General features: G+C 44.0%; 1 protein-coding gene across 2 annotated transcripts in view; it reads right to left on the minus strand.

Annotated features, from left to right (window-relative positions):
- Positions 1 to 17,500, minus strand: part of mpp2b (MAGUK p55 scaffold protein 2b) — a 75,750-nt gene that overhangs the window by 23,721 nt on the left and 34,529 nt on the right. For both annotated transcript variants that reach the window (XM_048246139.1, XM_048246140.1), the window contains exon 3: positions 10,505 to 10,605. In XM_048246139.1, coding sequence (XP_048102096.1) covers positions 10,505 to 10,605 — 101 coding nt within the window. The remainder of the gene's footprint in view (positions 1 to 10,504; positions 10,606 to 17,500) is intronic.

Below are 17,500 nucleotides of genomic sequence, written 5' to 3' on the forward strand. Positions count from 1 at the left end.
ATGCTGAAGGAGTCCAAACCCTCTGAGCAGTCTAGGACACTCAAGAACACAGAATGGTGAAGAGCATTCTGCATTTGGCTCAATACTTTTAGCTACTGGCTCAATACTCTTTTGAAATGAGACAGTGCAGATACATGTGTGAATGTGTGTGTGTGTGCTCATGCATGCGCCAATGTCAGAAAGAAGAAAGCTGACAGGTAGACAGACATACAGACAGGCAAGAGACAGTGAAGCAGAGAGACAGGAGACAGACAGACCGATGGTCACACACACATATCTCGACTAGGGGATTTGACTGAACCACTGTCCTTTTCTGAGTATACATGCATTGAAAGGTAATCCATTTATTGACGGAAGTAGGCTACAAACGTTGCTACGCTAGATGGCGATATGCCCCCTCCTGTTCACACACACAGAAACACAAAAACATTCCTCCATTAGCTTGCTAAGTAGCAAACTTTTCATCATCAATGTAAAATAGTTAAATTGTTGACATTACATGTGGAAATTTTCCGTATTAACATTCTGGGGGATGTAAATTCATGTATGAAATAAGGTGCAGCTTATGAGAATGTAGCATGGTGGCATAATGCTTAGGTAGTTAGCTTGCTAACCATATGACTTATGAGCATGTAGCATGTGTGTGTGTGTGTGTGTGTGTGTGTGTGTGTGTGTGTGTGTGCAAGTGCAAACATTGTTGGGGGAAGGGGAACAATTGAGTGTTAAGTGTGTATGGCATAAATAATATATCAGTTTGTGATTTGTTCCCCAGCCTACTGATGAAAACAAGCCCTTACACAATGTCCCCTACACACACTGATTCACTTCACATCACATGAATGGATGCTGTGCATTGGAGGGTTTCATTTTCTACATCATTCAATGCTGTGAGACTGTGCTGTGTAATTGATATAGATTATAGTTTGTGAGACTGTGCTGTGTAATTGATATAGATTATAGTTTGTGAGACTGTGCTGTGTGTTTTATATACTGTAGATTGTAGTTTGTTATTCCTCGACTTTTGCTTTTCTTTGTTTTGTTCACCATCTTTGAGAGAGAGTGTCAGTGTGTGTGTGTGTGTGTGTTTTGTTCACCATCTTTGAGAGTAGAGAGTGTCAGTCTATTTTAGAAGGGCGAGCTTGGGGAAGACAGGCCAATCTTGGACACACACTCCTTCTTCCAAAAGAACATGAGTGTGTCTGTCTGCGTATATGTGTACAGGACAAACCATCTTTGGACACACACTCATTCTTCCAAAAGAGCACGATCCTCTAGCCCCCATGGGGTGCCATGACTTTGAAAAAGCCCTAGACACATGCCAACCATTTGTATGTGTGTGTTAATGTGTGTGTGTGTGTGTGTGTGTGTATGTGAGTGATACTGAGCTTTGAGGAAGCCCTAGACACATGCTAACCATTTGAATGTGTGTGTTAATGTGTGTGTGTGTGTGTGTGTGTGTGTGTGTGTGTGTGTGTGTGTGTGTGTGTGTGTGTGTGTGTGTGTGTGTGTGTGTGTGTGTGTGTGTGTATGTGTGTGTGTGTGTGTGTGTGTGTGTGTATGTCTGTGTGTCTACAAACGTCTTTGTGTGAAAGCATTAGCTAAGTTAACAAATACAGCAGTATACAAATACAGCCTGCGGATGCCTGTGTGTGTGTGTGCATGGGTGTGTGTGTGTGTGTGTGTGTGTGTGTGTGTGTGTGTGTGTATGTGTGTGTGTGTGTGTGTGTGTGTGTGTGTGTGTGTGTGGCTGGTGTGCACCTCTGGGACTGCACCAGAACTGATTTATTACGCTGTCGTTACTAAAAGTAGCTGTAAGCTATTATTTTAACATTCTCCAGTGAGCTGGCATTCCATTCTGATCACTATCGCAGCAATACACGCGGCCCTGAGAAAACACAAAACGCTCTTGTTGCCCCTTGCGGGATCTATAATCAGCAATCTTCAGTTTCAGTACTCTTCCCATCAGGCTGAGCAGTCAGGACATCAGACAGCACCGGAGACGCAGATAGCCCTGCTGCAGAGGACCATGAGCACAAGTGTGCGTGGGTGTGTGTGTGTGTGTGTAAGAGAGAGGCAGATAGCCCTGCTGCAGAGGACCATGAGCACAAGTGTGCGTGTGTGTGTGTGTGTGTGTGTAAGAGAGAGGCAGATAGCCCTGCTGCAGAGACCATGAGCAGAAGGGTGTGTGTGTGTGTGTGTGTGTGTGTGAAAGAGGCAGATAGCCCTGCTGCAGAGACCATGAGCAGAAGTGTGTGTGTGCGTGTGAGTGTGAGAGAGGCAGATAGCCCTGCTGCAGAGACCATGAGCAGAAGTGTGTGTGTGTGTGTGTGTGTGTGTGTGTGTGTGTGTGTGTGTGTGTGTGTGACGTTTTGGGAAGCAGCGTCATCTAACTGACGTTTGGGAAGCAGCACTAGACTGAGCTTGATGTGTTTTAGTTGCTGTTATTGAACTACTTACGGTAACTTCAGTACCAGCTGGCTCTGCGGACTCTTTTCAGGGTTTTCTGTGCCTCAAAATGGAGTGAGTTCGTGGGACTGCTGCTTAGGTGCATCCAGAGTTTTAAGGATCTTTTCTGAATAGGTATGGCCAATGGAAACCTCGCTTCCATATAGCGCAATAGGCAGGATTATGCTGTCACATATTTTGCACCAGATCGTAATTGGGATGTTTATTTTGTGAAATTGTCTCTTTATAGCATAGAATGCCCTCAGCCTTTTTCTTTTAGTGCATTCACTGCCATGCTGAAACTTCCTGATGCAGTAAGTACTAGACCAAGGTACGTGTACTGCATTGTGTGCTCTAGGGCGGTGCTGCCTAGGCTGAACCTGTATCTGTGTTCCTGACACCTGGGCTTTTTTTTTGGAAGATCATAACTTTGGTCTTTGTTGGATTTACTGCCAGGGCCCAGGACTGATCCAGGAGCTGCTGCAGTCCCTGTTGTGTTCACACTCCTCTATGTTGTGTGAAGAAATCTGTCGTTTTCCTCCAATTTTTATACTGCATTTACAATTTGAGTACATTGATTTAATTAAATCAAAAGTCTTACCCCCTACACCACTTTGCAAAAGTTGGTAGTATAATCAGTCATGCCAAATTGATGCGAAATGCTTTTTTAACGTCTACAAAACAAGCAAATATCTTTCTGTTTTTTTTGTCTTTTACATGTTTATTGATTAGAGTGTGCAGGGTGTAAATGTGATCTGTTGTGCGGTAATTTTTAAGAAATCCAATTCGATTTTTACTCAGAGTATCTCTCTACTATTATTAGTATTACTCAGCCCCTCTCTCTCTCTGGTACAGCCTCTCTCTCTCTCTCTAGTACAGTCTCTCTCTCTCTCTCTCTCTCTCTCTCTCTCTGGTACAGCCTCTCTCTCTCTGGTACTCTCCTCTCTCTCTCCCTCTCTCTCTCTCTCTCTGGTACGGCCTCCCTCTCTCTCTCTCTCTGGTACAGCCTCTCTCTCTCTCTCTGGTATGGCCTCTCTCTCTCTCTCTCTCTCTCTCTCTCTCTCTCTCTCTCTCTCTCTCTCTCTCTCTCTGGTACGGCCTCTCTCTCTTTCCCTCTCTCTCTGGTACGGCCTCTCTCTCTCTCTCTCCCCCTCTCTCTCTCTCTCTTTCCCTCTCTCTCTCTCTCTCTGGTAAGGCCTCTCTCTCCTTCTCTCTCTCTCTGGTACGGCCTCTCTCTCTTTCAATTCAATTCAATTCAAAAGAGCTTTATTAGCATGACTGTTTGGATACAGTGTTGCCAAAGCCAGTGTTACAGATAACACAGTAGAATAACAAAAGAAAGAAAATAGACATACAGCATATAGGTATAACATGTGAACATAGAATAAATAATAGCATTTGAGTGGGTGTGTGTGTGTGTGTGTGTGTGTGTGTGTGTGTGTGTGTGTGTGTGTGTGTGTGTGTGTAGGTCTGTGTACACATATATACATGTACACACATACAGTACATATACATACATACACACACCCCTCTCTCTCTCTGGTACAGCCTCTCTCTCTCTCTCTCTCTCTCTCTCTCTCTCTCTTTCCCTCTCTCTCTGGTACGGCCTCCCTCTCTCTTTCCCTCTCTCTCTGGTACGGCCTCTCTCTCTCTCTCTCTCTCTCGAGGGACTGAGGGACTGCTGAGTGAGCCGCCCAGGCGTGAGCCGCCAGTGAGTGAGGCCTTTTCTTACCTGTTTTCTCTTTCTTACTTTTTCTGTATTTTTTTTTCCTTTGTTGTTTGTTTGTCTTGTATGTTTTTGGGTTTGTAGGGTTTGGGGTTAGTCGAGTGCGTGTGTTTTTGTGGTTTTACCTGGGCGTCAGCTCCTTGTTTGGAGTGTGGCTGCCTCAGGTAACACTAGGGGAAAGTTTGATTGTCTCACGCGGCGGCATGGTATAAAGATATCCTCTACCGCCAGCGTAGAAGAGTGTAGCCTGGCAGTAGGTGAAATGGTTGGGCATGACAAAGTTTTGTCTGCTGCTCGTATGAATCAAGCAATCGTTTTGTTCCTTGAGTCCGTGGAATTGGCCAACTTAGTGGTTGAACGCGGAGTAGAAATTGATGGTATTTTTAACTCAGTACTCCCTTTGTCTACCCATCTAGGAAAGTAATCCTTTCAAACATACCACCTTTCATTAGTGATGACATTCTTGTCCAGTCTCCATCCCGCTATGGCAAATTAGTTTCCCCGATCAAGAAGATCGCCATTTCCACGAAGTTCCCACTTTTAAAGCATGTGGTATCTTTTAGGCGATATGTTTACATGGTTTTAAACAACAACACAGATGATCTTGATTTGACTTTGAATATCCAGGTTGACGATTTCAATTATGCCATATATGTCACAAGTAATCTGATGAGATGTTTTGGTTGTGGTTTGACGGGTCACCTAGTGCGTGCCTGTCCAGAAAAGTGCACCAATACTACCGCCAATGTCAATGGTCAAAATGAGAATACTGGGGAGGGACAGTCTGCCAGTGATGAGGCGCCCACAAATGGTGGAGAGGCTGGGGTGGACGGTGATCAGTCACCAGGGGAAGGTTCTTCTAATGCCGATGCACCTGAAGTTAGACCATCAGATCAGGATGTGTCTGATGAGACAGTAAGGAACGGGGAAGAGGGGGCCAAGGCTGAAGCTCCAGAATATAACGTTATGCATACTGATAACTCGCCGAATTCCAACGTACTAGATCTTTCAGAGGACGCTTGCGGGGAGGATAGTCAGATCATGGAAACAAAGGAAGTTCCCTTTAAAGTTCCAAAAGGTCTGAAGAGGGAAAGGGCTCGAGCTGAGTCTCATAGAAAGGTAAAAAAGAAAGATCTGGTTGTTGACGTTAATTCTACTGATGCAGAGAGCGAGGGGGAATTTTCTGATTGCAGCCTAAGGTGCAGTCTTCCCCAAAGCAGCTATACAGGACGCGAGTACACTGTGGAGGACTTAAAAACGTTTCTGAAGCAGACTAAAAATGCTAGGTGTGTTCAAGTTGATGAATACTTTCCCGATGTTGAACAGTTCATCGCTAAAACGAAGCTGTATATGGCCGAAGGTAGCTTTACTAGGCAGGAGGTCTACCGTTTGAATAAATTTCTCACAAAACTTAGAGCTCTGTTGAACGCTGATAGCCAGTCCACCCCAGCCCCTGTTAATTCCCAATGAATATGTTCTTTTTTTGCACTTTTTCCTTTATACTTATGAGTGGGTTTCAAATTGCTTAAGCTTAATTTGAATGGAGCAAGAGACCGCACAAAGAGGGCGATGCTTTTGAAACGATTAAAGAAAAAAAGCTATTGATATTGTCTTTGCGCAGGAAACCCATACTGGCGCAAAGCAATAGCTCTGATTGGGCATTGGAATTTGGGGGGTTATCGATCTTAAGTCATAATACCTCAACTAGTGGTGGTGTTGCTATTCTTTTTTCAGGTAGCTGTATCCCCTGTTCATATGAGGTTGATGAAATTGTTAAAGGTAGACTCTTGAGAGTCAGAGCTCAATATGAAAATACTTTTTTTGTTTTTGTGTGTGTCTATGCCCCAACGGTTGGGAGGGAGAGAATGATTTTCTTAAGTATCCTGGATGATCTGTTAAAGAATTGTGATTCTGGGGAGTGTTTACTTCTTGGTGGGGATTTCAACTGTACTGAGCTAGCTATTGACAGGAATCATGTAGAGCCTCATATGCCATCACGTAGAAGGCTCATTGAGATAATGAAGTCCCACAACCTTTCTGATTTATGGAGGAACTTTCATATAAAACAGAAACAGTACACATGGGTCCACTCAAATAATAACATATTATCTCTGGCAAGATTAGACAGGTTCTATACCTTTAAACACCAGTTCAGTTTTTTTAGAAGCTGTCTCATCCTGCCAGTAGGTTTTTCCGATCATAGTATGGTGCTTTGTAATTTTTTTGTTAGTGCCACCAGATATAAGAGCGCATACTGGCACTTTAACACTAGTCTTTTGAATGATGGTAAGTTTAGGGATGTTTTCAAGTCTTTCTGGAAGGATTTTAGATCCACAAAGCAGTCTTTTCAGTCTGTGCAACAGTGGTGGGATATTGGAAAGGCCCAGATAAAACAGTTGTGTCAGCAGTATACTTCCTGTGTCACAAGAGATATAGCTCAACGCATGAAATTGTTGGAAAATGAGATACTGGAGCTCCAAGGTTTAGCTGAAAGTACAGGTAATCAGTTATATATGGAAAATTTGAAAATAAAAAAGAATTGTTTGGCCAACTTGCTGGGCATTAAAGCACAAGGAGCTCTGGTCAGGTCTCGCTTCCAGTGTGCAGAATTAATGGATGCACCTTCCAAATTCTTTTTTAATCTGGAAAAGAAAAATGGCCAAAAACGGCTTATACATGCTTTGGTTTCAGAAACTGGAGCCCTCTTATCTGACGATAAACAAATTCGTAAGAGAGCAGTTGATTTCTACAAGGTTTTGTACAGGAGTGAAATCTCCTATAAACAGGCCCTTGACAGTCCTTTTTTGACGAATCTTCCTAAGGTATCTAGAGAAGCTAATTGCGACCTTGGAAGGGTGATTACCCTGGCTGAGTTGGAAAAGGCCCTCCATGGTATGGAGTGTGGCAAGGCTCCGGGGATCGATGGTCTGCCGGTTGAGTTTTTTAAGTCTTTCTGGACAGAAGTAGGCGCAGACCTACTGGTCGTTTTGAGGAACAGCTTGGCCAAGGGGCAGCTGCCACTCAGTTGTCGCAGAGCAGTTCTTACTCTGTTACCGAAGAAGGGAGATTTGAAGGATATCAGGTCATGGAGACCGTGTCTGTTCTATGTGCGAATATCGGCTGCTCTCTAAGGTTCTTGCTAATAGACTCAGTGAAGTTTTAGGGGAAGTCATTGCACCTGACCAGACCTACTGTGTGCCGGGCAGGCTTATTTGTGATAATATTTCTTTTATTAGAGACGTTTTGGAAATTGGTAAACTTTTACATTTGGACTTTGGCCTTGTTTCTGTTGATCAGGAAAAAGCTTTTGATAGAGTTGAACATAATTATTTATGGAGCGTCTTGACTGCTTTTGGCTTTAATCCTGTTTTTATAAAGAAAATTAGAGCTCTATACTGTGACAATGAAAGTATTCTGAAAAATAATGGTGACTTGTGTGCTCCTTTCAAGGTTTTTAGGGGAATTAGACAAGGATGCCCCCTCTCTGGAATGCTATACTCCTTAGCCTTTGAGCCCCTGTTAGTACAGTTAAGAGCCAAACTAAAGGGTGTAACTCTTCCTGAGTGTAACATCTCTTTGAAGCTATCAGCTTATGCGGATGATGTAGCTATTCTGATTGAAAGCCAAAGGGATGTGGACACCATGTTAAAGGTTTTTACTGATTTTAATCTTTTATCATCTGCCAGAGTTAATTGGGGAAAAAGTGTGGCCCTGTTGGCTGGAAAATGGCCTGATGGCACACCGTGCCTCCCAGGTGGGTTAACCTGGTCTAGGGACGGGTTTAAATATTTGGGTGTGTTTCTTGGAGACGATAACTTTGTTCTAAGGAATTTTGAGGGGATTGTTGAGAAGGTTAAGGGCCGTCTTGGCAAGTGGAGTTTTTTAATTAAAAAATTGTCCTATAGGGGCCGTGTTCTAATAATTAACAACCTGGTGGCTTCATCCCTTTGGCACAGACTTGCATGTATAGACCCTCCAGCACATGTTTTATCTAAAATACAATCTATTCTGGTTGATTTCTTTTGGGATGGTCTACACTGGGTCCAACAAGGCGTGCTTTTTTTATCCAAGGATGAGGGTGGACAAGGATTGGTCCACCTGCAGAGTAGGGCAGCAGCCTTTCGTCTTCAGTTCATACAGAGACTTTTGGATGGACCTGTAAATTCCAGTTGGAAGGCTGTGGCTTGTGCCATCCTAAGAACTTTTGAAGGCTTGGGTCTGGATAGGACCCTCTTCTGGATGAATCCTGCCTTAATGAACTTAAACAAGCTCCCTGTGTTTTATCGCAATACGTTTAAAGTATGGGGTCTTTTGAAAGTATGGAGATCTCAGAATACAAGTTCTCTCTTTTGGCTTTTGCAAGAGCCATTGATATATGGTTCATGTTTGGATCTTACGCATGAGAAACATTTTCCTGCTCTTAGTGGGATGTTTTGCAAAGCGCGGGTCATTACTTTGAAGGACCTCCTGCCTTTAGCTGGGCCAGGTTTGGAGAATGCTGAAGGAGTGGCCGAACACATGAAAATGAGATCCATCCGTATAGTTAACAAATTCCTCTTGGAATTGCGGTCCCGCTTCACAAATGCTAGTCTAGCAATGTTGGATCAGTATGCCAGGGGTTTAGTTATGCTAAATGAATGTGATCCTGTTCCATGTTTTAGTGTGTCCTCTGAATTTTGTAATGTCTTTTGAAGGTTGAAGATTTTGTTTTCTGGGTCCAAATCATCAGCCTCTGGAAAGGCACTTTACAATCTTTGTGTAAAATCTCTGAATAGGAGGTGTTTGGAGTCTAGAGTTGACACACCTTGGCGTGCTGTTCTACATGTAGAACAGGATGTCAAACCACACTGGAGATCCTTTTACAAGTCACCATTAATTAAAAAGGTGGGGGATTTACAATGGAGGATTTTATATGGTGCAGTTGCTGTAAATTCTTTTGTTTGTGTTTTGAACTCTGATGTGAGGCATGAGTGCCCGTTTTGCAATGACAGGGAAACTGTTTTTCATGCTTTTATGCAATGCACACGCTTGATGCCTTTATTTTCCATTTTACGGAAACTGTTCACTTACTTCAATGAAAGTTTTTCAATGGAAACATTTATTTTTGGTTTTAATTATGTACAGAAGCGAAGGCACAAATGTCAATTGTTGAATTTTATCATTGGACAGGCTAAGATGTCTATATATGTTAGCAGGAGGAATAAGGTTGAGCATAACTCAAGATCTGATCTTTTGATGGTATTTGCAATCTTGGTGAGATCAATGATTTTAATTGATTTTGGTTTCTACAAGGAAATGAGTGATCTTGAAACCTTTGAGATTATATGGTGTCAGGAAAATGCTCTGTGTATGGTTGTAGAGGATAAAGTGCAATTTAATACTTTGTTAGACGTTCCTGTGCCTGCTGTTTAACATACATAACTAGATGTGTCTTCTATTTATTTATTTATTTAAATTTTAATCATTCATCTTTGAGATGACTGTGACATTGTATGTCTTTTAGCTATTTGTAATAAAGGTTTTTATAAATTCAATTCTCTCTCTCTCTCTCTCTCTCTCTCTCTCTCTCTCTCTCACGGCCTCTCTGACTGCACGCATCCACACGCACAGACAGAGACATCCAGGAAGGAGGACAGGAGTAATCAGCACAAAAGATGGAGAGCTCTTTTCATCAGCCTCTTCTCCCTCGGTGCGTGTCTGTGAATGTCTGACTGTGTGTGTGTCACTCAGAAAAGGCTGGAAATGGTCTCCTTCAAAAGAGCTCACATACCCCTGAGTCCTTGCTTCCCTGATATTGTCCCGTTTTTATGAGGCACTTTTATGGGTATGTATGTGTGTGTGTGTGTGTGTGTGTATGTGTGTGTGTTTTGTGTGTGTGTGTGTGTGTTTGTGTGTGTGTGTGCGTGCATGCTTGCGTGCGTGCGTGTGTGTGTGTGTTGTTAGAGGCCTCCTGACTGTCCGGTGTGATTATTATTCATTGGTGTTGTCAGCAGCAGTGGGGGGCTGGCACGGCTCCCTTTGTCTCCCTGCTCAGTTCTCCAGACTGGGAGCTCTTCTGGAAGACAAGACCCATATATTCTAAAGGTTCCGGCTTTCAGACGCCTGCCTGGAGGATTCATTAAAAGGTGGCATTTTATACCTGTGCACTCAGCTGTCCACTGAAAAGAATGTCTTTGTCAGTGTGAACCTCTCAGCAGTCATAGGGGAGCAGTAAGTGGTTAGACTTCAAAGGACCGAACCCTGTTCTCCAAAGCAGGACAAAATGGTCCTCCTTTGATTGCGCAGCTGTGGCAATCTTAGATGCCACCAAATGGAGTGATGTGATTGGCTCACCACGGGACTCTCCATGATGCCCTTGAGGAAGATGAGGTCAAGGTCGTTGGCCGTAGTGGAGCTGGTGCTGTCACTCAGCGTGTCCAGGACCTGATGCATGGCTGTGGAAGGGAGAGAGAGAAAAGGGAAGAGAGAAAGAAAGAAGGGATAGAGAGAAAAGGGGAGAGATAGAAAGAGAGAAAGAAGGAGAAAGAAAGAGAGAAAGAAGGGCAGAGAAAGAGAAAGACAGTTAACATTAAAACTTTTTGGCATTTCATTAAACATCTATTAATCTTCTTTTAGAACTACTGCAGTCAGAAGACCCTCTTTATTCATATAAGCCACCTCTTGTCCATCACTGACACAGAAGAGAGAAAGGGAGATAGATAGATAGAGTAAGAGAAAGAGAGATACAGAGATACAGAGAGAGCGAGAGAGAGATACAGAGAGAGAGAGAGAGATAAGAGAGAGAGAGAGAGAGAGAGAGAGAGAGAGAGAGAGAGACAGAGAGATAGAGAGAGAGACAGAGAGAGATACAGAGAGAGAGATACAGAGAGAGATATATAACTCTTATATAACTTATAACTCGTATTGTTATAAAGCCCTAAAAAGCCAAGAGATGAGTGTAAAAAACAAGTTCCCTCATCCAGCTAGTCCTGAGACTCACACATACTAATAGTACAACTAACACAACTAATAGTCAGCCTCAGGACCTTGCCACCCTTTCTCAAACAATTCGGCCAAAAAAATGACTTATCATATTGGACTGAAACAACAAAAAGACAAAATAAACTTCAATGTTATTTGGCCCTAAACAGAGAGTACACTATGGCAGACTACCTATCCACAGTCACTGATACCAGACAGAGAAAAACCTTGACCAGGTACAGACTAATCAATTACAGTCTGGCTATTGAGAAGGGCAGACACAGGCAAACCTGGCTGCCCAGAGAAGACAGGCTGTGCACCAACTGCAACCAAGGTGCCATAGAAACAGAGCTTCACTTTTTGGATGAATGCTGAATGCTGCCAATGGAAAGAGATACGAGATCAATTCTTTCCTAAATTCAGAGAAATGCATCCAGACCTTCAAAACTTTAAGGATCTAAGTCTAAGAATATTATTAGGAGAGGAACAAAAGAGCGCAAGAGTCGCAGCAAGATATATAGATGCTTGCCATAAACAAAGGGAGTCACTTCATCAGTGAAGCACACAAAAACACACACACACACACACACACACACATGCATTCCCATCCACACCATCACATACACACACACACTGACACATGATGGTTTGTTTTATGTCTTTACTACGTACATGTATGAGAGAGAGAGAGAGAGAGAGAGAGAGAGAGAAAGCCCTTGCAGCTGTCTGACTGCTCCCCTCCCTCCAGCTGTGTCTGGCCTCTCTACGCTGCTCCGTCACATGGCGCTGGCCAGGCATGGCTAATGAGACGGTGACCTCGCCGTGAAACGACACGTTTTAGACTAGACCGAGGTCGCTGTTTAATCCTCTTCAAAAAAAGGAGGAGGAGAAGGTTAGAGATGAAAAGAGAGATTTTACGCTTGGCTTACTCCTGTCGTCGGCAGGAGAGGAGGTAAGGCTTGTTAGGAGGTGCACATCCGTTAGGGAACAGCTATTTCATCACAAAACCACTTTAAATTCATTGGGAATGCCAGGAGATGTTGTTGGTGGTATTCTAGATTTGTGTTTATGTGGCGAAGAATTGTCTATGTGTTGTCTAGGGTGTAATATACATTGTGGTGAAATATAATGTGTTTTAAAGTGTAAAATGTTCATTTTTACTTGATGTGGCCTAACATGTCAGCTGCTTTAAGCATGCAGATATGATTATGCACATCCACTCAGCATCCCTCACCATCTGCCCTGTATAGTGCACATCCACCCAGCATCCTCCCTAACTGCGCTCTGGTGCACATCCACCCAGCATCCTCCCTAACTGCGCTCTGGTGCACATCCACCCAGCATCCTCCCTAACTGCGCTCTGGTGCACTCTGTGTGGGAAGAGAGTCTATTTCCCTGAAAGAGGTGATTCACTTCCAGCATGGAGAGAGAGACGTAGAGTAGAGTAGCCCACATGCAATACAAACCACCAGAACCATTCCCCCAGCCCGCCCGCACGCACACACGCACATACACTGAACACACACACACGCCTGGACATAAACTGAACACACACACATGCCTGGGCATACACTGAACACACACACATGCCTGAGTATATACTGAACACACACACATGCAGTACTCAGCACAGAGAACACACACAGATATATTCATGTGCATGTCAGTGTAAAGAATCTACAGTCATTCTGAGTGTGTGATGGCTCCTCAGTGGGGAATAAGTATAAACTAAGCTAAATATCATCGGGAGATGTTTTTTTGTGGAGCGGAAAAAATCACTGTTTTGAGATTGGAGGGGCTAGTGTGTGTGTGTGTGTGTGTGTGTGTGTGTGTGTGTGTGTGTGTGTGTGTGTGTGTGTGTGTGTGTTTTAGATTGGAGTGGCTGGTGTTGGCCTTTAAAACTCTAATTCAATCAGCAGAGAATTACTCAGTACACATTGCGGTGGCCGAGCAAGAGCATGTGAAATGGATTCTGATTGAACAAACTGCACAAAATAAGAATGGATTTTTTCTCTGAAACAATCACAGACATCTGTTTACACATACCCAGGGTGCAGTCATAACACATTGTGTGTGTGTGTGTGTGTGTATGTATGTGTATATGTGTGTATGTGTGTGTGTGTGTGTGTGTGTGTGTGTGTGTGTATATGTGTGTGTGTGTGTGTGTGTGTGTGTGTGTGTGTGTGTGTGTGTGTGTGTGTGTGTGTGTGTGTGTGTGTGTGTGTGTGTGTGTATGTGTGTGTGTGTGTGTGTGTGTGTGTGTGTGCATGTGTTTCTTCCTCTCCCTCACAGTCTCCTGCTACCTCTCTCAATTTAGTTCTTTCTCCTCTCCTTTCTTCTCTCTCTTTGTTCACTATACCTGCCACACACACACACACACACACCTCTCACAGAGTGGCCTCATTAGAGGCAGACACATATTAGAGCCCCAGCCGATGCCCTCTGTGAGACGACGAGCTGCAAGCTGGCACAGATATGTAATGCCAAGGTGGTGATCTCCCAGCCAAGGATGGCATGGGGTGGCACAGGGGTCAGAGGCCAGGCGGCCCAAAGTCAAGGGGATCTCCCTAGCCAAGGATGGCATAGGGAGGCAACACTCTTTTATTGAAACAATATCAGGTGTTTAACCAAAGTAAAACATGTTAAAAACACATAGAAGAGAGGGAAAGAGTGGGAGATAGAGAGAGGCTTAACACTCCTTTATTGAAACAATATCAGGTGTTTAACCATCAACCATCCTGTAAAAACATGTTAAAAATCCCCCAATCTCCACAGGATTGAAACTCGCCCCGCCATCTTGATAGAGATGGAGAGGTAGAGAGAGAGAGAGAGAGAGAGAGAGAGGGAAGAGAGAGAGAAGAGGAGATAAAGGGAAAGAGGGAGAGGGGGAGATAGGGGAGGAGAAAGAGAGGGAGAGAGAAAGGGGGGTAGAGAGACAGAGGGGGATAGGGGAGGAGAGAGAGAGAGGGAGAGAGAGAGGTAGAGATAGACAGAGGGGGGGGCAGAGAGAGAGAGTGGAAGAGAGAGAGGTAAAGACAGAGGGATGGGGAAAAGAGAGAGGGGTGGGGGTAGAAGAAGGAGAGAGGGGGTATAGGGGTGTAGAATGTCTAAAAATCTTTCCCTCTTTTTTAAACCAACTTGTTCCCTGACTCTGGAAATATAAAAATCAATCGGGCAAAACCTGAAAAGATGGTTTAAAAGTTTCAAATGTTGCAACAGCCAACCCTCTCACCCTGCACTTTAAGATACAGCACTATACCACTCTCTCTCTCTCACTCACACACACACACTCTCTCTCTCTCTCACACACACATACACACACACACACTCTATCTATCTCTCTTTCTCTCTCTCTCTCACACACACACAAACTATCTTTATCTCTCTCTCTCTCTCTCACACACACACACACACACACACACACACACACACACACACACACACACACACTCTCTATCTCCTATCTCTCTCTCTAACACACACACACTCTCTCTCTCTCTCTCTAACACACACACACACACACACACTCTCCCTCATACACACACACACACAAACCAGAGGGTCTTTATCTTATGTGGTAGTTCTGTGGGTAATGCTCCAGCAAACTTAAGTGGAAATCACAAGCCCCGTGGCTGGGCTCAGAGCTCCTGCATAATTCCCTTTCATTAGCCCGAGTGTGTGTGTGTGTGCCCAGTGTGCTTTTTACTGCTGTTCCCTCAGTGAGAAACACACGCACACACGCGCGCACACACACACACACACACACACACACACACACACACATACATTCCCAAAGTGAATAGAGAGAGCGGAAAAGATGCCAAAAAGAGGTTGGTAAATGGTCTCTCTCTCTCCTCTGTGTGTGTGTACTGTTGTACTGTATGTGTGTGTGAGCATGAATACATCTCCATCCCAAACCTGCCCAGTCTGTGATGAAACACCAAAGTCAGCTGAGAGAGAAGCTCTCAGTTAAAAGCACTGCTGCAGACTGATGCCCCAGACACCAGGCTTGGGGAGAATCAGGAAAACCAGTTTGGGGGCTCGGACAGCTCTCAGAGTGTGTCTGTGTGTATGTCTATGAGAGAGAGAAACAGAGAGAGAGAGAGAGAGTGTGTGTGTGTGTGTGTGTGTGTGTGTGTGTGTGTGTGTGTGTGTGTGTGTATATCCGCCTTTATATATTAATTATTTTATTTTTATTTTCTTTAATGGTCATGTTATGTATTGTTGTATGTTAATATCAACAATAGCTTTGCCAACACTGTTCCCATACAGTCATGCTAATTAAGCACCTTTGAGTTTGAATTTGAGTGTGTGTGTATGAGAGAGAGAGAGGGAGAGTGTGTGCGTGTGTGTATGTGTGTGTGTTTGGGTGTGTATGCATTTAAGCGTGTTTGGGTGTGTATGTATGTACTGTAAGAGTGTGTCTGGGTGTGTATGCATGCAAGTGTGTGTGTGGGGTAAGGAAATTATAGAGGTATTACAGATCCCAGAAGTTTCACACTACCATAGAACTACTAACGTTCTTCTGTTTTGTAAGTGGAGGAGCCACAGGAGGAAGGTCACAGGACAAGAGATAGATTACATTCACTCAAGGTCATACAAACATAAAGCCAAACAGTAGCTTACTGTAAATAATACGATTACAGCAAATCTGTTTGACTTTAATTAGCCATGTGGGCCAGTCTCTCAGTTGCAGATGGCCAGTTTGTTTATTTAATGGCACCATGGCAACGGTCAGGGGACACCTGCGGGTTGTGTTGTGCTTATCCCTGCAAAGCAAATCCGCCTGTTAAACGGCACCAGCTAAAACCCAAACAACAAACCACACTGAACTTTTAAGCCATTGTTCCAAATCCCCCAAACACAAACACACACATACAATTACCACAAACACAAACACACACATACAATTACACACATTTTTTATGGATTATCACATTCCAGGAGAACAATTAACAATTTAAATCCCAAACTGCGGGGAGCCAGCCGTGCTCTAGTCAGGGCAGGTGAGGGAAATGGGACAAACACTCACACTCACACACACACACACACACACACACACTCACACACACACACACACACACACACACACACACACACACACACACACACACACACTCCAAGCCCTCATCCAGAATACTAACCACTCCTTCACCTCTCTGTCCAACTTCAACCTGAAACTACATAATCAGCCTGTCAGGTTTACTAGGACCATGTGTCATACCCTCAACTACACCTACACCCATCTGCACAATAGAAACAGCCTGTCAGATTTACTACGACCACGTGTCATACCCACAACTACACCTACAGCCATCTACACAATAGAAACAGCCTGTCAGGTTTACTACGACCACGTGTCATACCCACAACTACACCTACAGCCATCTAATAGAAACAGCCTGTCCTGTTTACTACGACCACGTGTCACACCCACAACTACACCTACAGCCATCTAATAGAAACAGCCTGTCAGGTTTACTACGACCACGTGTCATACCCACAACTACACCTACAGCCATCTAATAGAAACAGCCTGTCAGGTTTACTACGACCACGTGTCATACCCACAACTACACCTACAGCCATCTACACAATAGAAACAGCCTGTCAGGTTTACTACGACCACGTGTCATACCCACAACTACACCTACAGTCATCTAATAGAAACAGCCTGTCCTGTTTACTCTGTTCATACCAACAACTACACCTACAGCCATCTACACAATGAAAAACAGCCTGTCAGGTTTACCCACCACGTGTCACCCACAGCTACACCTACAGCCATCTAATAGAAACAGCCTGTCGGGTTTACTACGACCCGTGTCATACCCACAACTACACCTACAGCCATCTACACAATAAACAGCCTGTCAGGTTTACTTTCAGACCTGTCGGGTTTACCATCTAATAGAAACAGCCTGTCAGGGTTACCACGACCACCACATACCCACAACTACACCTACAGCCATCTACAATGAAACAGCCTGTCAGGTTTACTGGGACCCGTGTCATACTCACAACTCACCTACCCATCTAATAGAAACAGCCTGTCCGGTTTACCATCGTGTCATGCCCACAGCTAAACCTACCCATCTACACAATGAAACAGCCTTAATCGGTTTTATACGACCACATGTTATACCCTCAACTACACCTACAGTCATCTACACAATGAAAACAGCCTGTCAGGTTTACCATGACCACGTGTCATACCCACAACTACACCTACAGCCATTTACACACAGACAGCTTGGCTCGTCTTACTAAAATCTTATGGAATTTTTCACCAAACCAACTCTCCTTACTCAAATCTAACCTTACCTCTATGTGTCTCTCTCTCATCTCTCTCTCTCTCTCTCTCTCTCT

Source organism: Alosa alosa, chromosome 6, assembly GCF_017589495.1.
Source record: "Alosa alosa isolate M-15738 ecotype Scorff River chromosome 6, AALO_Geno_1.1, whole genome shotgun sequence".
NCBI classification, from domain to species: Eukaryota; Metazoa; Chordata; class Actinopteri; order Clupeiformes; family Clupeidae; genus Alosa; species Alosa alosa.